This window comes from Thamnophis elegans, chromosome 16, assembly GCF_009769535.1.
Source record: "Thamnophis elegans isolate rThaEle1 chromosome 16, rThaEle1.pri, whole genome shotgun sequence".
NCBI classification, from domain to species: Eukaryota; Metazoa; Chordata; class Lepidosauria; order Squamata; family Colubridae; genus Thamnophis; species Thamnophis elegans.
The window spans coordinates 25215744-25241899 of record NC_045556.1 but is presented as its reverse complement, the minus strand read 5'-3'; the positions used below and the strand labels follow the sequence as shown (position 1 = coordinate 25241899).

The following is a 26156-nucleotide window of genomic DNA, read 5'->3' as shown; positions in this document are numbered from 1 at the left end:
TTGGTATTGTTTCGTTTTTCCAGTTTTTTGCAAATACAATTCTGGCTGCTGTTAACACATTTACAATCAGATATTTTAAGTCTTTGTTGTAGATTTCTGGTATGATCCCCAATAAAAAGACCTCTGGTTTAAAGTCTATTTGTTTGTGTGTCATTTTCTCCAACCACATGTGGATTTTAGTCCAGTATCTTTTAGCTTCAGTGCAAGTCCACCACATGTGGTAGTATGAACCAGGTATCTGGTGACATTTCCAACACTTTTCTGATTTATTCTTGAACATTCTTGCGATTCTGGTCGGGGGTAGGTGCCACCTGTAAAACATCTTATACAAGTTTTCTCTATATGCAGTAGACATTGTCATTTTGTAATTTTGAGACCACAATTTCTGCCAATTCTCTAAGTCAATCCCATACCTAAAGTTTTTTCCCCAGGCTATCATAGTTTCTTTAACTTGTTCTTCATGTAATTTAAACTCCAATAAATATCCATATAGTTTTTTAATTACTTTTTCATCAGTGCCTGTTAAAATTTTGTCTAATTCAGTCATTTTATTATAAAGACCTTTAGTTTTTCTATCTTCATTATATCTAGATTGTATCTGTACATATGAATACCAGTTCATTTCCGTCCCTTCTTGTTTCAACTCTTGAATAGATTTGAGCTCACCCTCTGTATTCAATAATTCTATATATCTAACTGTTTGTTCCTTTTTATATATTATTGGATATGAAAATGCTTCAATTGTTGATATCCAGACTGGAATTTTCAAATAGTGTAATCTTTTAACCTTTTCCCTGTTTAACAACAACGCCTCCCTTATATAATGTCTTCTAAAGTAATCATGTGATTTAGTTCCCTTATACCATAAGAAAGCATGCCATCCCAACAATAAGTCGTGACCTTCTACATTCAATAATCTAGAGTTTTTTAATGATATCCATTCCTTAATCCACATCAAGTTTGTTGCCTGATAGTATAGCTCCCAATCAGGTAGCCCAAATCCTCCTCTAGATCTAGCACCTTGTAATAATTTAAGTTTTATTCTAGTTTTTTCCCCTTGCCAAATAAATTTCAAAACTATTTTATTTAGATCTTGAAAAAAGTCCTTACCCAATCTGATTGGGATTGTCTGAAACAGGTATAGAATTCTAGGTAGAATGTTCATTTTAATTGTAGAAATTCTTCCCATCATTGATAAGTGCAAATTTTCCCATTTCTCCAAATCAATTGCTATTTGTCGTTTTAGTCTGGTATAGTTATCCTCTTTAAGAGTGCTACATCTAGGTGATACGTATATCCCCAAATATTTAACCTTACTTGTATTTTGAATCTGCAACATTTCTGACAGCTCTTCCTTTTGTGTTGCTGGGATATTCTTCGTCATGATCTTTGTTTTATCTTTATTTATTTTCAAGCCTGCTACTTCTCCATATTCCTCTATTCTTTCTAGCAATTTGGGTGCTGTTTCTAATGGATCTTCAAGAATAAAAACTAAGTCATCTGCAAACGCTTGTAATTTATACTCTTCTCTCTTAATTTTCATTCTTCTTATTTCTTCTTCTCTGATCTTTCTGTTTAAGACCTCTAGTGTTAGGACAAAAAGTAGTGGTGATAGTGGGCAGCCTTGTCTCGTACCTCTCTTTATTTCAATCGGATCTGTTAGTTCTCCATTTACCATTATCTTTGCTGCTTGTTTCTGATATATCATTCGTATACTTTGAGTGAATTTCTTGCCAAAATTCATCTGCTCTAGTTGCAAAAACATAAATTGCCAATTCACATTGTCAAAGGCCTCCTGCACATCGAGGAACATCAGTGCCATTTGCTTTTCAGGATGGGCCTCATAGTATTCCAAAGTATTCAAAATCATTCTCATATTGTCTTTAATTTGTCTTTTAGGTAAGAAGCCATTTTGATCTGAGTGGATGAAGCCATTTAAATATTTTTTAAGTCTCTCAGCAAGTATAGATGCAAATAGCTTGTAGTCTGAATTTAATAAGGAGATTGATCTATAATTCTTGATTTGTGTTAGATCAGTCTCTTCCTTGGGTAGTAGTGTGATATACGCTTCTGACCATGACTTCGGTATTTTGCTCTCAGACATCACTTCATTCATGACTTGTAGGAGTGGGAAGGTCAGTATTTCTTCAAATGTTCTGTAAAATTCCACCGGTAGTCCATCTGGTCCTGGAGCTTTCCCGTTGTTTTGTTTTTAAAGTGCCTCTGTTGGTTTCCAGGAAACCCTGGAATTGGAACATATATTTCTTCCAACTCTCTTTGGCTGGGTTGAATGGTGGAGTATTGTGTGGTCATCTTGGTGCCGATGCAGTGTTTCACTTCTGCGATGATGATCGATATGACGTGGGTGCCCTGGTCAATTCAGCTCCTTTGTCCTTTGTCCTTTTTTGTAACACCAGTGTTAAGTTAGGGCTGAATGAAGAGACAGGAGTAGCATAGCTCTTTATTTACCGTGTTTCCCCGAAAATAAGACAGGATCTTATTTTCTTTTTACACACAAAATATGGCTTGAGCCTTATTATGAGGGGAGGGTTTATTGTTTTGGGGTTGCCGGGCGGCTGCTCTCTTGCGAGTGGGCTCCCAAAGAGCCGGGCACAGCCTCATGAGCAAATGGCTGTCGCAGCAGTGCAACACAACAGCCATGAAGCGACCACGCTCAAGAGCACCACCCGGCAAACCCACTTTCCAACCGGGCACAGCGCCATTTACTGACCTAGGGGTATCGCCAAGCCTGTTGGCCCCTGCCCAGCTCTCGTGACTTGGCGCCTTCAAAACGCCAGTGACTGGCGCTCTGCATGGCTGGAGAGGGGACTGCGCGAGCGGCTGTTCCGCTCTCACTCACGCGCCTCCCAGACTCACAATGCCCTGGCCCAATTCTCCCTGCAAAGCCAGGGCACCTCCGTTGCTGCCGCCAGCACTAGCGCCACCCCAGCATGGCTTTTTCAGTGGCTTCCAAACCGAGTCATCTGGCAGTGGCTGCTCTGGGCGTACGCTCTATGGTTATATGCTCTACCTACAGCCAGCCCACAACCATAGTGCATACGCCCACAGCTGCCACTGCTGGAAGACTCAGTTTGGAAGCTGCCGAAAAAGCCATGCTGGGATGGCGCTGGTGCTGGCGGTGACAGCGGAGGTGCCCTGGCTCTGCAGGGAGAGCTGGGCCAGGGCATCATGAGGCTGGGAGGTGCGCAAGCGGGAGCAGAACAACCGCTCGAGCAAGCACCTTCTCCATCTGTGCAGAGCGCCATTCACTGGCATTTCGAAGGCGCCCAGCCACGAGAGCTGGGTGGCGGCGAATAGGCACTCACGCAGATTGGCGATACTCCTAGGTCAGTGAATGGTGCTGTGCCCGACTGGAAAGGGGGGTTGCCAGGTGGCTGCTGTGCCCGGCTCTTTGGGAGCCTGCTCGCAAGAGAGCAGCTGCCTGGCAACCCCCCTCTTCAGCTGGGCACAGTGCCGCTCACCAACCTAGCGGTATCCCGAAGGCACCAAGCAACATGATCACCTTTGCCCCCCCTCCCCGTTCCTGTGGCTTGGCACCTTCGGGATACTGCTAGGTAGCCCACCAGAAAAATGTGGCATGGCCTTATTATCAGGACATGTCGTATTTTCGGGGAAACACGGTAGTAGACCAGTACATTGAACAGGTTCTCCAACATCTCCATCTTTTAAAGGGAGCTGTCAGGCAGCCCAGTCACTGAGATTTCTTTATTTTCCCGCCAATCAAATTGACCAATGGGCTCACAGTTTGGTAATTTCTATTTAAGAGCCAGACCAGAGTGAAGCCTCTGCCCAAGGCTTCAGTCTTTATTTACATATGTAACAGAGATCCTGTCTCTGACCTGCAGCCCTGGCAACTCTGCCCACTCAGTGGACTTTCTGCCCTTTAAAGAGGGCACTACAAAAATAAAATGCCCATATGTCTGGAACGGCCACTGGGTTTCTCTTTCCTGCCCAGGAGACTATGCTGGTTTTCCAGGCTGTGGCCTCCTTCGACTGCACAGCACGTACCGCCACGATCTCAAGATCTACGCCTCCGATGAGGGCAGAGTCCAGATGACAGCGGCAGCATTTGCAAAGGTTCCTGGGAGGGGGAGTTCCAGTCAGGCCAGCAGAAGCTGTAGGAGGGCTTGGGTCTCTTCCTCACCCTCAGTGTCTCCTCAGCCCTCTGCCTGGCTAGAGCAGGGGCCTTGCAGGGGCTTCCTTTGCAGTGTGGAGAGGGCGGGAGGAGAGTCTTAAGCTGTGTCTTCCCACAGGGCCTCCTTGCTCTGGAGGGGGAGCTGACGCCCATCCTAGTGCAAATGGTGAAGAGCGCCAACATGAACGGTCTGCTGGATAGCGACAGTGACTCCCTCAGCAGCTGCCAGCACCGGGTGAAGGCTCGTCTGCGGGAGATTATGCAGAAAGACGTCTCATTTTGCACAGAGGACTATGAGAAGGTGATGGAGGTGCATTTCTTTGGCCTTGAGAAAGGCTTTCGTAGGCACCCCTATTCTAGAAAAATGGCTGAAAAGTCCCAAACTTTAGTAGCAGCCAGAAAGGCAGCCAAAGTTTGTTTCATCGGGCTGCTATGGCCTTTTGCTGCTGCTCTGGCTGAAGGAAAGTTCTCTGAACAGGACAGTGCCAAGGCCTTTGTGCTCTGTGGCAACTGGGGCATGGCAGCTCTGTTCTGTAGCAGACGTTTTAGTCCCGCTGTGGGTGCGCAAAAGAGTACCAGCTGCTAGAGGAATGGTTGGAAGTGTCCCTGCTAAGACCTTCGCAAGGTTGCTGTTCAAAGAATTGCAAAGGTCTTTTCTGGCCACCAAGAAAGGGCTCTGGCAGGCAAGAGGCCTTGGCCTGATTCGGTTCATCCGCTCTCAAGATGAAGATGAGGAGCTTAGGGTGGTGGTGAAGGCCGCAGCCTTTTTCCTAAGCTCTGACTGGTCACAGCTATAAAGCTTCAGGAGGCCCAATTTAACCAGGGGAATCGGGCACTGAGAGGGCCTGGAGTCTGAGGGCTGGGCTGCAGTCACCCAACTCCAAAAACCCTTTCCCTAGGCAGGATGCCTGTTCAGCCACATGGAAAAAACCATATTCTTTAGATGCATTTTTGTTTATTTTCTTTGGGATATCCTTTAGAATACGGGTGTCAAACTCGATTTCATTGAGGGCCACATCAGGCTTGTGTTTGACCTCGGGGTGGTGGTGGTGGTGGTCTGGGGTGTGTGTGGCCAGGGTGGGCATGGCCAGCTCAACGTCACTTGTGTTTGAGGGCACCTGTGGCAGCCCAAGCGCTCTGCCGGTGAAAATGGGCTCCTGAGCTCTGTTTTTGGTTGGAATGACCTCTTGCAACCCTCTGCCAGTGAAAACAGAGCTTGGGGGGGTCGCATGCAGCCCTCCGAAGTTCTGTTTTCGCTGGCAGAGGCACTGCGGTCTGGCCCTTTGCTGTTTCCAGGTCAGCCAGATCTAAGTACCCATGGACCAGATCCGGCTCCCAGGCCTTGAGTTTGACACCCTGGTATAGAAGTAGACTTGATTGCTCTGATTTCTTATCTTTGCTGGGAGAGAGAGTTATAGAGTGCAACCATTTGGATTTTCTTGCAACACTGGATACGAGGTAATGCTGAGGCAGAATGTGTTTGGAATTACATGGTGTCCCTTTCCTGCCTGATGGACTTCAACGGGAGATTCCCCTTTGATCCAAAGGCTCAAGGTGGAATGTGGTGTCCCTCTGTGCTGTCCAGTCATGTGCAAAATTCTGGATTGGTGCTTTGCTGGCTCCTCTGTTGCTTCCAGCCAGCCAGCCAAGGCAGCTTCCTTCTCAGACATCTGCAGGGCCGTCTCAGCAGATGGCTGCAGTAGCCTTGGACTGACTTTGATGGGAGATTGCCAGGCTGTGCTGAAAAAGCTTTAAAGATTTCCCCTGTCTAGTTGTTTCCAACTCAAGGGGGTGGAGCTCATCTCCGTTTCTTAGCCAAGGGAGCTAGCGTTGTCCAAAGGTGCTTCTGTGATCATGTGGCCTGCATGAAAATATGAAATGCTGTTAACTTCTCCCCAAAGCAGTACCAATTTATCTACTCGCATTTGCAAGCTTTCAAACGGCTAGGTTGGCAGGAGCTGGAGCTCACCCTATGGTGTGGTCTGGGCTGTCAGCTTTCCAGCTGACAAGCCCAGCGTCTCAACCGCTGAGGCCCCACGCTGCCCCTAAACATGGAAATCAAACATTGATCCTAGCAGAAGGCCAAAGCCATCCACTACGGTGTGGTTGCCAAGGAAACTGCACAGAGGTGTACATTAAGCCACTAGAAATCTAACTTACTATGAGGCCCTCTTATCCTTGCCTTTTTGGAAATGAATCCTGCTTAATGTATTTTTACAAGGAGTATTTTTCTATTGTTGGTGGTTTTATTAAAGGCTGCAGTTTTATATACAGCTTTTCTGGAGGAGACAAGAAAGAGGAGGGCAGCCAGCCAGATCCAAAATCTCCTGCTGCTAAAGCTCATTTTTCCAAGAAGAAAAAGAAGGCCTCACTTGAGGAGGGAACACTGTAGACTTTGCCATACTGTACTATCCCCCAGGGGTTTAGAGCCCTTTAAGAGAGAATCCATCTAGTGAGGTCTTGCAGCAGGTTTCTAAGGCGTGATATCCCAAAATAAATACGGTTTTGGTTCACCATCACCTGGATCTAGCTCAGCTACACAAGATGGACAGCATTGCCAAATCTAAGCCTGTTGAGAAGTAACCATTTCTCTGCAACATTTGAATGTCTCCTGACATTGCCTCTTTAATGGGTGTGAAAGAATAAAAAAGGAAATAATTCTGATTGTGATAACGGAGTTATCACAAGTGAATAGCAACAATTCAGGGAAAGGCATTCAGGAATGAGAAGAGCTCTATAAAAGTGTCAATGGCGCTGGAGAGAGCGAGTATCACAGGGACTGTTAGGACTACATATGATTCCTTGCTTATCTTAAAATCTATCAGAAATGAACCTTTATCATAAATAGGTTGGGCATCTCTTCACTGGCATCCAGTTAGAATAATGTAATAAGGGTATATAAACCCTTTGAAGAAAGTAGAAGTGTGCAAATACATGCAGTTTGTAAAGTTGACATAGGAGTAACCTTTGTGAATGGCAATAGTTGCACATTTAATTAATGATTATTGATTGAATCAATAACACAGCTTGCCTGCTGGAGTTGTGGGTTTTCCATGGCTGGATGTTTTCAAGAATAGACTGGGCAGGTTGTCTGCTTGAGCAAGGGGTTGGACTAGGGGACCTCCCAGGTCCCTTCCAACCCTGTGATATTATGTTATATATTCTTATTACTGTAATTCAAGCCAATTGGATTATAGCCATTATTTTCAAATCTTGCTAACACTTGGCATCTCCAATCAGGGATTTTGGCTTCATGCGCAGACAGGATTCTTGCTGGAGCAAAGGAACTCAATAGGCAAGCATTCCTCAAGACAGAATAAATATGGCTTCCAGGTCTGAGATATACATTTCCCAATGGCTTCTGCTTTCAACTCCAGAAATCCCAGCTGAGCATGGTGGAGGCAGTTGGTCCAAATCTGGTCAGCAGCCTGGTTGGTCCCTCATGGGCACCATTGACCTTTTCCTCTGATTTCTCCCCAGCTGGCGCCAACAGGCAGTACTTCGCTCATCAAGTCCATGAGGATCATTGGGAATCCAGTGGAGACCTGTGAACAAGTCTTTAAGCTGATTGAGAACCTCACTTCCCAGATCCAGAAACGTCTGGAGGACCCCAAGTCTGCTGGTATGAGTCATTCCCTTTGTAGCAGAGAAAAGTGGGAGTTGCATGGACATGGCTTGTGCCATAGTGGGCTGCTTCTGAGATGGTGGATCTTTGTTGCTTTTCTAAAAAAACTCTTGAAGAGTTTTGGGACCAAGGGGCAAAGTCCTGGAGTGTGTGAAAGAGGCCCAGGGGTTAGGAGGCTCCTCCACCCAAAGGGAGTTTGCTCTTCGGCTCCCCCAGCTTTTCTGGATTCTAAAAGCCAAACGTGGTCTTTGAGCAGCAGAATTTTTTGTGCTTGCAGACATCCTGGCGTTGTAAGAAACAGCTGGTCTGCCATCCAGAGTTCAGCTGATCTGTCCCTTCATGTGGCACTGATGGTTTGTTCTGGCTTGGCAGACTTGCAGCTGTACCACAGTGAGACCCTGGAGCTGATGCTGCAACGCTGGAGGAAGCTGGAGCAAGACTTCCGACTGAAGAACCGGCGTTACGATATCAGCAAGATCCCCGACATCTACGACTGTGTCAAGTACGACATACAGCACAATGCTGGCCTGCAGCTGGAAGGCACCCATGAGCTGCTCCGGCTCTCTAAGGCGCTGGCGGATATTGTCATCCCCCAGGTATGGATGGGGCAAGCCTCGCTCCCCTGCTGCCAAGCCACTCCAGTCAGGCTGTGTTGTGTTGAGGCTGCCCTGCAAACACCCTGACCTTTTGCAGGAGTACGGCATCAGCCAACAGGAGAAGCTGGAGATTGCGGTGGGCTTTTGCCTGCCTCTCATCAAGAAGATTCAGCTGGACCTGCAGCGAACCCACGAGGATGAGTCTGTCAACAAGCTGCACCCCTTGTAAGATATAGGCAGATGCCCAATTTGCCCCTGACAGGGTGGGCTTGGGCTGGGTTGTCTGACTACAGGAAGCCAGCTGATGATGCCCTGTGGTCCTTCCCCGGCTCCTGGGCTTGCATAGGAGGCCTTGGGGGCCTTTGTGACCCAGCCCTGCCTGCCCAGCAGGGTGACTCTTGCTGCCTGGCTGGTCTGCTTGCAGGTATTCCAGGGGAGTCCTGTCTCCAGGGCGTCATGTCCGGACACGTTTGTACTTCACCAGTGAGAGCCACGTCCATTCCCTACTTAGCATCTTCCGCTATGGAGGCCTGCTAGATGTAAGCTGGGAGCAACCACCAGGACACTTCAGGGTGCCATGTTCAGGATGTTGCTCAGAGCTTTGCCTCCATTTCTCAGCTGACAGAGGCTTCTGAGTGCAGAGCCCTCCTGTTTCACTTGTGCCAGAGATGGCTGTTCTTTAATCAGCCTCCTTTTGGTCCTGGCCTCCTGAGGGGCAGCTGGCAGCATTATGGGCTTTGGAGTCTTGTGGGGCTGCAGAAGGAAGGGGAGTTATCTTTGCCTGAGGCCAGCCAGGAGGGGAGGGAATGCAGCAGCAACTCCCTGAGGCCCCCTTACTCAGGGACTTCAGTCCGGCCTCCCTCTGCCACTCCTTTCCATGCTAGGCCTCAAAGGACGCCCAGTGGAAGAGGGCCATGGACTACTTGGGAGCCATTTCAGAGCTGAACTACATGACCCAGATTGTCATCATGTTGTATGAGGACAACAACAAGGTGAGGGCGGGGCCAACCAGAGCTGAGCCAGCTGAGCACTTGGGCCCGTCTCATCCACTGTGTGGCTGGCCTCTGCAGGACCCATCATCCAAGGAGAGGTTCCATGTGGAGCTGCACTTCAGTCCCGGAGTGAAAGGCTGCGAGGAGGAAGGCAGTGCCCCAGCGGGATGCGGCTTCCGCCCAGCCTCTGCAGAGGTGAGCTTGTATCCAGGGAACCTCCTCTCTTTGGAGGGCAGCTGGATGCCAAAGCAGGGTGTTTCATGTCATACACAGGGTGTCAGGCTGTTCCTGCAGCAGCAAGAGTAACAGAGAAACAGCTGCAACCTTTTCTTGTTACTCTAACAATACTTCTATCTCTCTTTTCCTCTTAAAGAGAAAACTTTGGCACAAATGCATTAAGCAACCAAGCTGCAAAAGCAAGGAAGGAGAGCTCTCCTATCTCGGCAGCCCAAAGCCAGCCAGCTTGCTTCTCCTTCCCCACTGTTAGCAAGGCAGCTTCCGTGCCCAAAGAGAGGTTCCCACTGCTTGGAGCATCACAACCTCAGCTTTCTTACAGAAGGAGGTCAGAAAGCCAGAGCAGGGAAGTCTAGAGGACCTGGAGGAGTCCAAGGGCAACGATGAGACAGACAGGGTGGAGGCCCGGTCCCCGCAGCCTTCGGAGCCGGTCTGCATCCAGCGCCGGTCACCCTTGATCCGGAACCGCAAGGCTGGCTCCATGGAGGTGAGTGGGGGAGCTGGAAGAGGAGGGGGAGCAATGCATCTCAACTGCAGCCTAGGCAGGGGCGGCTCTGGGTGTGTGTGTGTGCTCTTTTCCTTGGAAGAGTGGGGGCTGCTCTCTTTTGGCTCTCTTGGCTTTACAAACATTTCCTTTCTGCAGGTGCTGTCCGAGTCATCCAAATCCAGCGGGTACCGGCTCTTTTCCTACGCCAGGCATTCATCAGAAGGGAAACAAAGTGGCTTGGGTATGAGGCATGAAACCCCCCTTTTGCTCCCTTTTAGACTGGCCTGACATACAGGTAGGGAGGGGAGCTTGGAGCAGCTGGGGGAGCCAAGATGCAGGAGGCAGAAGCAGCCGCTCAGCATCTGTTAGCCTCCAATGAGGCTCTGATCCAGCTGAGCAGGTGGGGTGCTCCTGCGGAAGAGGGAGAACTGTGGGGAAGTCTGCTCTGCTTGCTTTGTGTGGTTTTGTCCATCCTCAGACCAAGGAAGCTTCCCTTCTGTGAAGATTGGAGTTAGATTGGCTGAGTTAGGAGGAGTTAGTGATAGTCCCAATTCAGGAAGAGGCATGTTCTCAGTTGAAGATGAAGCAGCATCACTTCTTGACGGGAGAGCAGGATCTTTCTTTTCCTTTGAAGGGGATCTGCCTCCTTGGCCCTTGAAGTGCTCAGTGACACTCAACCCCCAATCTGGCATTTGCAGATTGTCTGGGAAGGAGCCACGTTAGCTGGGTTGCCTTGGAAGGCTGCTGAGGGTTCTGGCCCCTGCTGGGCATCATTGGCCTGCTTGCGCTGCTGGGCTATTTAGGATTAGTCTTCCCAAGTACCGGCCACCAAGGCTGCAGGGGCCGCTTCCACATTCGGGGAAGCGGCCATCTTTTGCGGAGCAATGAAGCCCACAGCCACCTCTGCTCTCCTCATGCCTGAGCCCAGAACTGAACTGTTGGAAGGGGTTGGGGATTGAAGGGATATTGCTGGGCTTTAGCATGCCAGAGATTCAATGGAAGGAAACCATCACCGCAAGGAGAATTTTTGAGCAGCCACAAGCCAGCCCGTTGGGAGGTGACGCTGATAACTGCTTTTCTGCCTTCCATCCTGCCTGAGAGATGGCCTCCTTCAGGGCCAAGGAGATGATCCTCCCCCTCCTCCTTAAGGGAGCATAGGATGGTTGCAAGGAGGCTGGGGGGAGGATGTGTGGGGATGGGGATAGCTGAGCTTTTGATTAGTTCTCTCAGATAGACCCAGGGCCAATAACCCGCTCAACAAGGCTGCCAATTGGTTGCAAGGAGATTTCAAGATAGAAATTCAAGATTCCAGAAAATGCCATCAAATTTTTAGATGTGGAGATTTTGGAAAAGGCTTCCTGGCGACAGAGAATGTTCTTGGATGCAGGTGAGGGAGGAGGGCAGAAGTTCCCACTCAGTGGGGAAAAGAAAGCCAGAGACCACTGGCAGCCAAGGACTTTTCCTGGCACATGCTGCCCTTTGGGCAGTCCTCCCATCTTCTTTACTTTCCTGCTGGAAAAGGCCAGCCTGGGGTTTTGTGCCAAGAGATGGCTCAGGTTTCCCAAGAATGTCCAGCTTTGCAGAAAGAAGAGATTTGGGTTGGGATGTGTCCGGCTGGTGCCAGGCCGCTGTCCTTCTTTGGTTACAGAATTTAGGTGCCTACCCACCTTGAACAATGCAGCAGCCCCAGGCAGATGATGAAAACAGCCCAGCTGAAACACACACCAGTCACCAGCAATCAATACTAATCTCTAGCAGGCAATCTAGCCCCCATCCAGACCCCCTCTGTGTGGGAGTTTTCGTATCTTGCCCCCCAAAGCGGGGGAAGAATCCCAAAACCAGAACAAGCTGGGTTGGCACTCAGTCTTGGGGCCTGGCTGGGGCTAGGGGGGGCATCTCAGAAAGGAGAGAGAAGAAAGGGACTTTCCTTGTCTCTCCTTTCTGAGATTCCCCCTCCCTGCCGGCCGGGGGGGGGGGGCAGGCCTCAAGATTGAGTGCCAAACCCAAAAACTGCAAAGATGGCCCAAGACCAATTTGCAGGCACCCAGAGACTCCTAAGCCAGATAAAAAATTGTTTACTACAGGTTCTGTGGGTGTGGCTTTGGGCGTGGTTTTGTGGGTGTGGCTTTGTGAGCGTGGCAGGGTAAGGATACTGCAAAATCCCCATCCCTTTCCAGCTCCGTTCTCCTGTTCAGGGCAACAAAAGAAGATCGGCTGGGAGGTTGGGGAGGCAGCGGGGGGCGGGGGGAGAGAAGGGGGGACAACCTATTTACCGGTTCTTTGAACTACTCAAAATTTCCGCTACCGGTTCTCCAGAACCTGTCAGAACTGGCTGAATACTACCTCTGGCCCAGTGGGAGGGAACTCTGCTCACTGGCGCAATGGGATCTCTTGCAATGGAAGAGATGTGAAGAGATCAGCTCCCGCTCTGCTTTCCAGGGTCCCCGTGCTCAAGGCTCTTCAGCACCACTGTCCTGGGGGGCTCCTCCAGTGCCCCAAATCTTCAGGACTATGCACGCAGCCATGGGAAAAAGTTTGTCTCCAGCTTTCTGTACAAAGATGGTAGGTGCGCCTTCTGATTTGGGGCCAGGGAACCAGGGTCCACCTGGGCGTGGAGGCTAGGGGGAGTTGCTGGAGCCCCTTTCTAGTCACAAGGGAGATGTGGGGAAGGACTGGCCTCTCTCTTCTGCCCCGAGGCTGCTGCTTGTGCCTGGCAGCTGGAAGCTAATGAGGCAAGGTGGGAGGTCACTGGGGGGCATTGGCGGCTGAGAGGGCCCCCAAAGAGGCTCATGGCCATACAAGGCCTTTGGGAAATTTCTCAATGCGTATTTGCAAGGATAACTTGCATCTGTAAAAACTTTTTGAAGCACCTAGTTATGAAAACCTAGTTAGTTATGAAGAAGGATCCAGCAACTAGAACAAGTTCAAAGAAGGGGGGTGAGGATGATTGGAGGACAAGGAATTACATTCTTCAGAGATATTTAATTATTATTCCGTCTGAAGGCCACTTCATTTGGACCTGATTCTCTATGGCATACGCTCTATTTCAGTACCAGGCTTAATATAAATAAATTGCCAGTACTAATAAAAAGTCCTATAGTCCAAGAAAGTTTGGTCAGTCAGAAAGTTTAGACAGTTTGGCCTAGTGGGTCAGATGGTGGCCTAGAAACCAGGAGATGGTGAGTTTGAGTCCTGCCTTAGGTGTGAAGGCCATCTGGATGACTTTGGGCCAGTCACTCCACCTCAGCCCAACTCACCCCACAGGTTTGTTGTTGAGGGGAAAAGGGGAGGGGTGGAGAGCATTAAGTACATTTGCTGCCTTGAGATATTTATAAAAAGAATAAAGTAATAAATGAAACCTGGTGCTTCCAGTATAAATGGCCTCGGGGGCGTCTCCACTTCAGTCCCTGAAGGCTTCTGGGAACCAGCAGGGAGGAGGGCTGGGTGTGTGTGTCACAGAGGAGCCCAGGTCCCCTGAGGTCAGCCCAGAAGAAGTGCCCCCTCCCTGATTAAAAAGCTGGAGGTGGTCTCCTGCCTAAAGAAACCCAAAGTTGTACCCCTCCCCTCCCCTGATTCTGCAGCTCCTTTCTGCCTTGAACCTCTTCAAGCAAAGTGCCAGTCGGTCTGCATTTGGGTTGGCTGTTGTTAGTCTAAAGAGTACAATTTTGGAGGAGACTTCAAGAGCTCTACCGTGTGGTCAGTCTGAAGGTCTGGGAGACGTTGTGGATGATGGGCCATCAGGGGAATCTGGCCTCTGATGCCAAAAGTGGCTCTTAGGTTGCCAGGGGTGATGCGAGAGTCCTCCAGATTTTGTTGTGGAATTGCTGCCTTGAACAGGACCGAAGGAAGCAATTGGACACCGAGGCAGTCCTGGCATAGCTGGTATTAAGTGGCTACTGAGTTAATCCGCTTTCTGGGTTCATATAACACACCAAACCATAAATTGACCACAATAAGACCATAAACTAATCCCACCTCCTATAAATAAGCCTTAAAACTGCTCAGGAGCTTTAAGGAGGAGTGGATGCAGCCAGTAACTGGTCTGCAAAGGCCCGTTCCAGCCTGTCTTGGATTGCAGAGCCCTGGTTGAGCTTGGCTGGTGGGGAAGGGCTGGCCGCTAACCCTGTTTCCTTGTGCCTGAAGAGGCTAGGAAGAGATGCCAACAGAGCTCGCTCTGTCCTGTCTTCTTTTCTTCAGGCTGGGCTTGGATCTCCATACTGTCCTGAAGAGACTGTCCTGCCTTTCAGTACAATTTGAGGATCCAGTGAGCTTAGCCCAGCTTTTTCGCTTTTGTGTCCCTCCCTTGTTTCCCCACCAGCAGCAGCTTTGGCAGGGGCCAGCTGCCCCTCCGCACTGAAGGGATGTTTTTTCTTGTTTCCCCAGAGCTCTTGTCTATGCCAGCCATAAAGAGATTTTCTGTGTCATTTGCAAAGCATCCAACTAATGGTACGTTTGCTTCTTAATTTGAGACTCTCCCCTCTCGGCTGTCCCTGTCCTGCACATTTTGTGTCCTCATCTCTTGCTGTATGTTTGTGACTGGTTGTCTTGTGTAATGTTGTCTTGTATTTCCTCACAATAACCGCACTGCTCTTTTCAGAAGGAGGAGAGAAGGGTCACTTAGTCACCACAATGAAGGGTGGGCTTAAGGGCCTGGGTCACTTCAAATCAAATCAAACCTTTATTGTCAATGCACAACATGTGTACAATGAAATTGAATGACTTCTGCACCTCTTTAAGAAATTATGTCCACTGACCCATGGACAAAGTCACCAGGGCTTGAGCTCAATTGGAAGGAGACTTTTGAGGAGGGGAAACATCTGCTGCCTTGCGAAAGTCCAACGAAGTGTACACCCACCCACCCTGTTCACCTTTAAGCCATTTGCCTTAGCACAGAAGCACTTTTCTAGAACACAGATGGGGAAAGGATGTGGGAGAAGGTCATTCCCCAGAGCAGGAATGGGGTCTTCACCTGGTCCAAGAGCTCCTTTTAAAGCTTCCCCCTTTAAATGAGCTCTTGACCAGGCGAAGACTCCATTCCTGTTTTAATAGGACTTTGCTGTCTTTGGGAAACTCCCCCCGAGTTCCCAACTATAGTAGGGCTTCTACTATAGTTCTCATTGTTCTGAAATTGGGGTTCCCTTTTAGCAGTCATGATCAGAGTGGGCTTCCAAGCTATAAATAAGGGGTTGAAAGGTGGCAGGTGGCTTACTCTGAAACATGTAGAGGAATCTTTCTCATGTTTGCAAGTTTTTGTTCTCCACGTTGTCTCCACAAAATGTGGAGATGACAAAAGTGTGCCACTGTGTCTTGGAGATGTCATCTGGGTACTTCAAAGTCTCTCTGACATTCCTGAAGGACGTAACAATTGAATTTTGGGGTGTAAAGGTTTGGACAATCTCTCAGAAGGGCAAGGAAGGTGGCCTCCTTTGTGAGAGCACCCGCTAAGCCTGGCAGAGGCTCCGTGCTTGGAAGCGCCTCCACCTTGTTTCAAAGCTCGTCCAGATCTCAATCCTTGCATGACCAACTCTCTGGAATGTATCTGAGATTAAGTGCCTGGCAACCTTAGCCTTCTGCAAATGCTGAGGGTGAAAGACTGTAGCAAAAGGAATGAGATTCTCACCACAATGGTCATGAACAACCCAGTCCAGAAACCCGCATTTTATGTTGTAAAGTGGAGCTTCTGATAGCTCTGGGAAGATTTTTCTCTATGTCAAAAAAGAAAAAATGCTGCTCACCACCAAAATTGTTCTTTGGCTGTAAGAACAGCAGGTTTCCTTTCTCAGCTGTTGGCTGTGCCACATGGGTCCACTCAAATTTTGCCCAAAAGGAGGGGGGAACCTTTTGTGAGGCTTCAACAGCCGCATGCAAGAGCCCTGTGGAGATTTCTTTTTCATGTGGGCCGATGGCTTTGTTGTGCCCGTTGTGGAGCTGCTGTTCATAGGCACCTGAAAGGCCACCAAGGGACCCTGCCCACATCCGAGCCAGTCACCTCCTGTCTACTATTTGAGAGGGAAGCCATTTTGTTAAGAGGCTCCCCCTTCCAAAATGCAAATTTTAATCTTAAGCAGCCTTGGCGCAGGGATCCACAAAAAACAATGACACTTGGCTGGTTTTGCTATTTTGCAAGATATAACACAGGTAGAAATAATCTCCTTCCCTGAAAATGTTTTTGTTTTTTTAGGAGATGGGCATTGAGCTATAATCCTCCCTTTATATCTCTCATTCACTTTCTTATCCCCCCTCCAAAAAAATTGGTATGCTTGTGGTCTGTTTCCTATTTGTATAAGTACCAAAGTGTGTCCATCACGGCTTTTTCTGGGTTTATTTGTTCTGCTCTGTACCAGTTAAGGAGCATTTGAGCTGAGAATCTGGCTTTTTTTTTTTCAGGCATTCCTACCCAAATCAGAAGGAAGGAAGCAGAGATTTCCCCCCCACCCCCACCATGACGTTGCTTTCCCCACTGTCCCAATGGGTGGGGTGGGCAGCTCTCCTGCTGGCTGTGAGGTCATGCCTGTATAAAAACTCAGTTTTAGTACTCTTAGAGCACAGAGCCGTCTTTAAAAAGCCGCCAATCATTTTTCATGAAACAATGAAAAGGAGAGGCAGCCCCAATGGTCTCTGTCTGTCCCCAATAGCTGCTCCCACATCTTGATGCACCCCAAATAGTGCTGCCCTCCAGTGTTAACCTCCTTAACAGGTTTTCTCTAGAATAAAACAGAGAAATGGCACAAAACAGCATGAATTTAAACCAAGTCAGCGAATGAGACCTGGGCTGTTATGCAGCACAGCCACTCTGGACAAGCGTGGGAGGCAACTGCAGACAGGCGCTTTTCCCAGTTGCTGTTGCAGCATTTCCTGGACTGTCCAGGGGTTTCTGTCCCAAAAGCATTAAGGTTGCAGCCCAGGACCAGCCCCCCACAATGATGGGGCCTGGGAGACGGCTTTCATCGCTGCTTGTACTGCAGATGCACCCCCCTCAGCCCCCAGTGTGAAGGGGAAGCTGTCAGTTCTGCTGCTCTTCTGCTTTGATTTGGGGGGGGGGAGGCTCAGAAAGGGTCAGAGCTGCTGCTGCTGACGCTTGGGGTGATTGGAATGGAAGCAGGCTGGGTGGGCAAGGCTCCCCAACACTGACACTGCTGTGTTTGGTCTGCAGGGTTTGAAGGCTGCTCCATGGTGCCCAGCATCTACCCATTGGAGACGCTGCACAACTGCCTCTCTCTTCGCCAGGTCAGCGATTTCTTGACCACTCTGTCTGGGAGCTGCCCCAACGCCCAGCCGAGGCCTGGCACAGGTAACCCCTTGGGAGGGGACAGAGGGGAGGGACCTCTGGGCTGGGCATCCTGGGCTGCAGCTCTGAACTCAAAGCCATATTTATTTGGTTTCTCTTTGTGTCATGCCTTTGATAGACATGCCGTCATGTCTAATTCAGAGACAGCTTGTTCAGCTTCACTTGATCAGAACAAGTGAAAAGGTCAGGCATGCGGTAGAATTCTTGTATTGCTGGCAAATGGATACCAAAGCAGGAGGACATCCAAGGGGATGCCAAGACAAAACGAACAGTGTCATGGTTGTTTAAGCCCCCCAAGGCCCTCCTTAATCTGCCAGGGGAGCCCAAATGGCAAAGATGTCTGCAGAGTTCAACCCCCCCTAGGGGTTTCTTTTATTGGGCAAGTTTTAGAGTTCCAAAATCTTCCCCTGCACTACTGGAGCTGCTCAAAGGAAGGTCAGATGTCAGGGAATGAGGATTAAGTGTCCAGCAGGTCCTGGGTGCTGTTTCAGCACAGGAGAGGGGGAGTCGGGATTCAATTGGGGTAAGAGCTGAAAGTTACAGATCGAAAGAGCCAATGGGAAGAGCTGGCTTGTCTCAGCAGCCTCCCTTCCAGTTTTAAGTGGAACAGGCAGATCTGTTAGAGGTCCATAACCTCATTTCTGAGCCAACCACAATCTCTTGTTGGTCTCAGTGCCTGAACAATCCTGGCTGGAGGTCAGCTAAACTGCAGCACCAACCCTGGGCAGCAGGTAGGGAAGGGCAGGCCGAGTATCTGAGAAGAACTGTGAGCACCCCGCTGTGTGATCTCCAAGCTAGGCTCACAAACCATCCGAAGAAGCAGTCCTGATTCTATTGGTATCCACCCCACCTTCCCATCTGCTCGGCACCAAGGTTGATAACCCAAGAAAGGGTTTGTGCAAGTAACCTTGGCTAAATCTGCTGGCCTTGCTCTGAGTGCAACTCAAGACACCTATTGGAAGAGCTGAAGACTTTCCCCAAAGGAAGCCCATGCCATGGTGTGGGGCACCACAGCAGCCATGAATTTCCAATAAGAGCAGAAAACCTTCCAAAAGAGCTGCTGCCATGATGGGCTAAAGGCTCCAGAGGCCCCAGGAACAATGGCTTCTTTGCCTACCCAGACTCCTGAGCTGCAAGTGACTCAGGGTGCTGGCTGTGCCCATCTGAAATGATTGGGGGAGCCTTGGCTGTGCCCTGTTTCTTCTGTACTGGAGTCTTTTTTCTGGAAGGGAATGGGTGGTTGTTGCCCTATGCTGGAGAATGGGAAAGAAAGGCTTTGGGGTAGCCAGAAGAGCAGCCCACCTGAGTCTCGCCAGGGGGTGATGGCTGGCTCAGGGAACTGAAGGGGTGGCAACATTGCCACCCCTTCAGTTCTCAAGCTGCTCTTTTGCAGCTGTCAGCACTTGGCAGCCAATAGAGCAGCAGGAAGTGGGGCTACCCATGCAGGAGGGTCTTGGGGGTGTTTGATTCCTTCTGGCTGAGGGTGCTGTAGAGATCATGCTGTACTGGGTCCTGGCCAAGGATCTGCCCATGACAGTCCCCCTTTTGTTTGCCTTGCAGAGGGGAGCATCCTGCTTGATGTGGCCTCCAGCAAAAGCTTCATGGAATTCTTGCCGCCTTTGGCCAGCTGCTTCCACGAGGACCAGCCTGGCGATAGACCCCCCAGTGAGGAACTTCTCAGCGTGGAAGAAGTGGGCCTGCAGGGCTTCATCCCTTGGGGGGAGCTCTTGGCAGTGAGCGAGGAGGAGGCGGTGGGGCCAGAGCAAAATCGGTTGGAGGAGGCCTCAGCCGAGGGGGAAGAACAGTCGAAGGAGGGAGAGGGGCAGCCGTGTGGCCCAGAGCCGGAGCCAGACAGGCTGAACAGCAAAGAGGTGTGAGAGATCTTGCCTAAAAGGCCCCCCGAGCGAGGGGCTCAGGGACCTTGCCTAGGGAGAGAGGGCATCTTCTGCTCCTCGGCAGCACCTGGGAGACTGCCATTTGACCAGCCAAGGCCCAGAGCGGTGAAGACTCCAACGTGGAGCCATGTTGCCCCAGTGGAGCTGAGGAAGCTTCAGGAACAGCCCAGGGGACTGTGCACTCCAGATTTCCCCTGGGGTTCTGGTGAAGCCACGGAAGCAGCGATGAACATGGCTTTGGCCTTTGGATGGTGTAGAAAGCGGACTGGCCTCCCTGAAGCTTCTTTCCAGCCTTGCTGGAATCACCAAGTGAACCAGGTTTTCTTAGAAATGTACAAATCAGTTGCTGAGTGGGGGTGGGGGTGTTACCAAGTGCAAATAGTAATATATTCTATGCATCAATGGTTGGTGGTGGGGGGGGGAGATGTCATGTCCAAAGTGTTGCTGGTTAAGATTTCTGTGTTTCTGAATTATGACACCCTTACGAAGTCCTTGTGCTGTAGGTACAATCTGTAGTAAAGCACTCTTGGCCCCGGTTGCATCATTATTCTCTGCTGGACTGAGACGTAGAGCCTCATTAGCCTCTGGGGAGGCCGGAGAGGGATGTGGAAAAGGGGCCGAAGAGTAGAGCCTCCCTGGGCAGGAGCAGTTTGTTGTGAAGGAGTTTGAGGAGGCCTGGAAAGCCAGGGGAGGTGAGGATGTTAAGGAGCAAGGTTTGGCCAAGGACTGGCCAAAAGGCTGTCTGATTTCTACAAATCTCCAGTCAAAGGAGGGGGAGGCATGGTTGATGCCACATCATATTTGCCTGGATTTGTTCATGAGAACCACAGAAGATGGGCTTCGGAATCTGACCCCCTACAGATGTGCCACAACAGGAGAAGAAGTCCCCAATGAAATTTAGGGGTGCTTCTGAGGATGCTTACAAGGAGGGGTTCAGAGACCTATGGCTGTTGGCCTTCAAGCAGCTTTCCCACATTCTCCAAAGATGCTCTGCAGAGGAGGAGAACAAATTGGTCCTTCTGGGAAAAGGAAGCAGCTGGGAGGCAGGTGGGTACAGGAAGAGCCAGCCAACTCATTCCAGGGCCTCCAGCCTGGAGGAAGGCAAAGCAGCTTCAATCTGAATGGAGAATCACATCTCACGTTCTTGGCAATGGCTTGAAATGGTTCCAGACAGGCTGCTTCTCCAAAGCCTGGTGTGGTCATTCTGGCAGTGCTTTTTCAGTAGATCATTTGCATCTAAGAAAGAGGCAGACGAAACGAGTTAAAAGTGGATTGCTATAACATTCCATGTTTGAGCTGCAGCAACTGTGTGGCAGCACCTCTCTGGAGGGAGCCCAGGGCCCTTCGCAGGCCAGGAGGGACCGCAGATTGGAGAGATGCTTGTGGGTGTTATCTCAAGCTGGAGAACCCTCTGGCGGCATTCTTGCCACAGCTGCAAGGCAAGACAGTTTCCTGTGGGCAGATGCTGCTCCCCCTTTCCCCTGGTCTGGCAGATGTGGGGAGAGCTTTCTAGCTGTCCTTTTCTTGCTGAAGGAGCTAAGGCAGCAGGAGGGGGAAGAATGAAGGGTGGAGGGCAGTTTGGTTGCACCGGCTGGAGGGAGTTCAAGCGAGAGGCTCTGTGGACAAACAGACTCCTGGATGTTGAAATGACAGTTAAACTGCCAAGACCCCCAGGGTGGAGTGGGGGGCTTCCTAGGAAAGGTGGTGTGCTGAAATCTCTGATTGAGTTACACAAAGGGTGGAAACAGGCAGCTGGAATAAAAGTGTGCCCTGTCAGGGAGTTTGTGCAACTGGAGGTGGAATGTAGAGTGGGCAGATAACGTACAATAAAGGCAAAAGAAATCCTTCTAAACACTGTGATGACTCAGAGCTGTTGCATACCACAGCTGCACCACGCTGGAGGTATCTTTTGCTGCCCATTTCAGTTTTCCCCATCAGCACTTCTGGCTGATTCTCCCACCCGCCCACCCTCACCCCAATTGCTACCATACTGTGCCTGAGTCCAGAGCGCAGAGGAGGGCGGCTTCCTGAGGCCAGCCGAGAGGCAGAGGTGGGTGCGTGGCTGAACTAGCTACAGTCCTGCTCACAGCTCAGATCCCGGGTCCTGGGAAGACCAGGGAGGGGGAACAGCACCAACCGCAGAGAAGTGCCAGTGCTGTGAAGCGAGGAGAACTCTCTTCACAGGGAAATGGCTTCCAAGGCCCACCAAGCCCTCCAGGATCAGAGGACAGTTCCAGTTGCCAGACTCTGGATCAAAAATAGGGCTGGGCCAGCTATCTGGCCATGTCGGTTCCGGATGCCTGGGACGTTGCCAGGATAATCTCAGCTTCATTTACTTCACTTTGCAGGCTTATGTGCTACTCAAATGGAAGCAGCCCAGCACCTCTAAATTGTGTGGCAACGTTTGAGGGGTCATTCCCCATGCTGGTCTGGGGGCCTGATGTGGGGAATGCAAACTCTATGAAGCCTGAGGAAGGGCTCAGCCTTCCAGGTGTGGCCAGGTCCAGGAATCGAGCGCAGATGCTTGTCATCTTGAAGTGCCTTCCTTCTTCATGCTGGCTGACTAGCCTTCACTCGCTGCCTGTTGTTTTAGTTGTCCTGTTTAAGGCCTCTCTCACTTCCCCCAAACTTGCTCCCAAATCAGATCCCTCCGATATCCTCCTTGACCCCAAAACCTGTGGGAATCTCTGCCCATAAAGAGTGGCAATTTCTCTCTGCTCCTTTCTTCAGCCCAATAGGAGTTCTCCAGGGTATTTGGGGGACTGAGGGGGAGATCTATGCAATCTCTAAAAGAAAGTGTTACAGCTATTACATTGCCAGCAGCTGGAGGGAGGGGGAGAGAACAAAGAAGCAAAAAGGAAGCTGGAAATCCCCCTCCACCTGAAGGCTGGGGGGGAGGGGGCTTGGTGAGCCCTAGTTCCCCTTTCCCAGCCAGACTCACAGTGCCAAAGAAGAGAGACCTATAGCACAGCCACTCCTTCTGTGCTGCTTTCTCCTCCAGCACCCCGTCATGGGGACCCAGCCATTGACTCAGAGCATCTTACGTACAACATCAAGCTATTCCACTGTGCTGTGGTTTGTTAGGGCACAGCCCGTTCGGGAACTCATGTTCCTAATTCTTAATGTGCGCAGCTGTGGCTGGATTGAGGCAGGGGTCACAGGGCCACTCTGTGGCCATTCTTGTGGCCAGGTGCCTTCAATCGAGAGGAACTGGGCCTTCCTGAGCCAAAATGGTTCTCTTGGCCTTGCGATCACCAGCGCGCCGGAGGGAGAGCCTCACACAGATCATGTGGTTAATGTTGCTTTATTGGTCAGCGCAGACCCATTCCTTTGCGGATATTAGCATTACAGCGTATTGCACACAGAAATGAAGGCAGGCGAGATGTTAGAGGGGGACAGACCTAACGGGGAGCCAAAGGGCCAGAGGAGAACTGTGCTGTTTAGGTGAGACTTCCACCACACTCAGCAGATGTGTGGCTTCTCTTTCTTTGCCCCGAGGCCAAGTGAGTCAGAGGAACAGGAGTACTCGGGTACTAATTGCCACATGCAGGAACAGCAGAAGCAGTATTTTTCTCCTTGGGCTGCCAAAGGTCAAATTGGTTCTCATGGCTAAGGATGAGCAATCATTTTTATAAATTTTGCCGTAAAATGGGTAAGGAGAGACTGCTGAAGCTTGCTTCAAAATTACAAAATATTGGAGTGACTCTCAGGCAGGGCTGTGTGAGGAGGAAGAAGAGGAGGAGCAGATGGGTCAGAGACCTTCTACTGCCTAAGAGGAAGGAACAGTTCTTTGTCTCCCCACCCCTTAGCTTCAGCTTCTAAGACACATTCATCAGTGGGTCAGAACATTCACTTGTCTAACTACAGACATACACTTGGTCTGCTAGCTAAACACCAGTCAGAAGGGCAGCAATTCAAGCCATGAGAACCACAAAGGTTGGCATGCATTTCCCCTCATCCAGAACCAGATGTCCCAAGGCTGATCTGGGCTCCTGCAGACCAAAGAATTCAAATGTGATGGGGGGAGGGATAATTCTTCATCCTCTGTCAGTTTGCAGCATTTAGAAACGTGAGTACCCTGTGACCTGGGAGTTAAGAGCCTACAATAAAAGTCAAAACATTTTAAACACAAATGCAAAACAACTATACCTGTACATGAAAAAATACATGTCATTAAAAATTAATAAATTAAACAATAACTGGAAAAAAAATACCACTGCTCTATTTCTCCTCGGCTGCCCTCTCCTTTGAAGAGTGCCAGGTATCATCTGGTTCTTCCAAGCTGATCTATACCGGCAGAGGACAAAGGGAGGCTTTCTTGCAACCTGCTCAGCACTGCACCAGACAGTTCCCAATGCTGCTGCCTCAACCGCCCACCCATCCCAGGCACAGACAGCTTTGCATGGATGTGCTGATCCAGAAAGCCCTCGTCACAGAAAGCGAAAGATTTTGCTTTCAGCTGGGCCTTTGAGAGGATGAGAGCTGTGGGTGGAGTGGCAGACGCCATCCCAGCCTCAGGCCCTTGGACAAGGGCAAAAGGGCAGCCTGGGCACAGATCATCACAGGAACCTCCCCCATTCAAATTATTGTGCCACAGAGGGGAAGATGGGTTGTGCCATCTCTCTGAAGGGCCTGAGTTGCCAAAGTAGCATTTGCCACTTTATGTCTGTTCTCTTGAGACCGTCTCTTCGGTTCAGCTTCCCCAGAAAGTAGGGCCTTGTGGCCACCTCCTTGCTTGGCTTGCTCTAGAGGGCAAGAGCCTTGCCTTCTCCATCAGGCCTTTGTCTTCTTCCAGTGGGGTCCCCAACATTCCCTCCTAGGATTGTCCAAGAGCCAGATCCACGAATCCAGCAGGAGGGAGTTCAGCCATGGGATGAGAAGGAACAGGGCAGATGGGGCAGACAAACCAAATCAAGGGAGATGAACTCCTTGGTAGCAATTCCAGGGAGAGCAAAGAAGTGGTGGGGCCACTCTGCACACGTCTCCAGGCATGTGGGACAGGTCTCGGGGGCTCTGGCAAGCAAGAACCACACACGGATGGAGTGCTGCTCTTGCTGAGTTCAGCTGACGCTCAGGAAAGGCAACAAATCAAGCAGTGGGGAGCAGATGGGTCTTCCAAGTGCTGCGTGGGAGGGGAAGGAAAGGAGGGGAAGCTCAGACCTCAGAACTCTATCTTGCATGCAGGGAAAGACTCATCCTGCATCACCACAGTACTGCTGCTGGCCAAGACCATGATCTTCAGCTCCTGCTGTTTCTCATGTGTCTGCTGGTACCATTCCCGTGTCACTTCTGTGTCGTGGGTTGGGATTAGGGTTACCTGGAAACAATAGATATGGACCACGTGTGAAAAGGTTGTGGACTGCACTGAAATTCTGGCCACCACCAATCCTGAAAAAAGGGAGGCCAGCCAGGCACCTACCTGGAGATTCTCCCCCCACTGGGCTTTTCCCTCCAACAAGGCATCCAGGACAGCACGACTTGGCTCCCCACTACTGGAGTCATTCCCACTGACAACATAGTAAGAAGCTCGGACTCTCCTGAAGAACTCTTGGTCTGCGTTTTTCCCACTGCAATGGTTGGGGATGTAAGCCAAGTCCATGTAGACAGGTGGTCCAGGTGATGTGGAGGAGCTTTTGGGGCTGCTGGAAACTTGTGGAGAGAAAATGGAAACTTGATAAAGGATGAAACAATTGGTAAGTTTTTCTTATTATTTGGTTGCAAGAAACAATCTAAGAAACATCTTTTTTTTTTACATTTTACTAAATTTGATCTTTTGCAATAGCAAAAGTATGCTAGATGGTTCACAAAACAGAACTTTAGATAACCTTTAGAACTTGAGATTGGGCCAGAAATAGTCCCAAAGCCCGGCCAGTTCCCTAAAGGCTGCCGGGCCCTGGTGGCAAGGCCCCTCCTGGATTCTTCTAATCCCTATGAAGCAAGGACAATCCTTGTGGGACACATCCCAATAACCAAAGGACAATTTGCTTGGTAGAAACCAGCATTCTGCTTTTCTGCTGATCTGTCCACATTCATACACAAGGTTGAGGATCTGAACTGGTATCTTTTAAAATTCTTTTTAGTGCCATTTCGATGGAAAGCAATCTTCTCGGGCATAATTTTTTCTCATAACCACTGAAATGATAGTTGTATAAAGATGCTGGAGTGCACCCACTTTCTCTCCCTTATGAACTACCTAGACAAAGTGAGATTGACCTAGAATATATGGTACCTGGGTCAATACGAGTAACTGTGAGAGAGATCTAGATGGCCTAATAGATCACTCCTTGAATATGAGCCAGCAGCTGCCAAAAAAAGCCAATGCAGTTCATCAGCAGAGGGATAGCATCAAGATCACAGGAAGTGATAGTACCACTCTATACTGCATTAGCGAGGCCACACTTGGAATGCTGCATCTAGTTCTGGTCAACGCGATACAAAAATGATGAGGCTTTAGAAAGTGTGTAGAGAAGAGCAACAAAGACAAGCGGTCAGGAGGCTAAATCTTATGAAGATAGGTATATTCAGCTTAACACTGAAGGGAGACATGACAGCAGCCTTCCTATACTTGAAAGGCTACCATTGATCTATTCTCCATAGCACCAGAGAGCTGGACAAGAAGCAATGGGTGGAATGGGCACCTGGAAATGAAGAGGAATTTCCTGACACTATTAAGCAGTGGATTAGCATGTCTTCTGGAATGGTGGACACTCCATAGCTGGAGGTTTTCAAGAAAAGATTGGACAACTATTTGTCTGAGGTCATACGTGGACTCCTGCCTCGTCTCTTCCAACCTTGTGATTCCATGCTTCTATGAAATGCACAGATTGGACCCTCAATGGTTATTAGTCTCAATAGCTGTTTACAAATTCCTTATCGCAAAGGT

At 49.7% G+C, this 26156-nt stretch overlaps 2 protein-coding genes across 4 annotated transcripts in view; one reads left to right on the top strand and one right to left on the bottom strand.

The window, feature by feature from the left end:
- The window catches only part of PPIP5K1 (diphosphoinositol pentakisphosphate kinase 1), a 56069-nt gene extending 31713 nt beyond the window's left edge, over positions 1-24356 (top strand). The window contains exons 16-29 of one of the 2 annotated variants that reach the window (XM_032233714.1): positions 3977-4098; positions 4275-4457; positions 7637-7778; positions 8154-8377; positions 8475-8602; positions 8802-8916; positions 9262-9369; positions 9448-9564; positions 9926-10090; positions 10247-10331; positions 12530-12652; positions 14474-14536; positions 17244-17381; positions 18939-24356. In XM_032233714.1, coding sequence (XP_032089605.1) covers positions 3977-4098; positions 4275-4457; positions 7637-7778; positions 8154-8377; positions 8475-8602; positions 8802-8916; positions 9262-9369; positions 9448-9564; positions 9926-10090; positions 10247-10331; positions 12530-12652; positions 14474-14536; positions 17244-17381; positions 18939-19255 — 2030 coding nt within the window. In that variant the 3' untranslated portion in view covers positions 19256-24356. The remainder of the gene's footprint in view (positions 1-3976; positions 4099-4274; positions 4458-7636; positions 7779-8153; positions 8378-8474; positions 8603-8801; positions 8917-9261; positions 9370-9447; positions 9565-9925; positions 10091-10246; positions 10332-12529; positions 12653-14473; positions 14537-17243; positions 17382-18938) is intronic. The other variant, XM_032233715.1, reaches the window with a different exon arrangement.
- MAP1A (microtubule associated protein 1A) overlaps positions 19822-26156 on the bottom strand; it is a 38962-nt gene continuing 32627 nt past the window's right edge. The window contains exons 5-6 of one of the 2 annotated variants that reach the window (XM_032233713.1): positions 24693-24922; positions 19822-24590 (exon numbers count right to left, since the gene is read on the bottom strand). In XM_032233713.1, coding sequence (XP_032089604.1) covers positions 24435-24590; positions 24693-24922 — 386 coding nt within the window. In that variant the 3' untranslated portion in view covers positions 19822-24434. Of the gene's footprint in view, positions 24923-26156 lie in introns of both variants that reach the window. The other variant, XM_032233712.1, reaches the window with a different exon arrangement.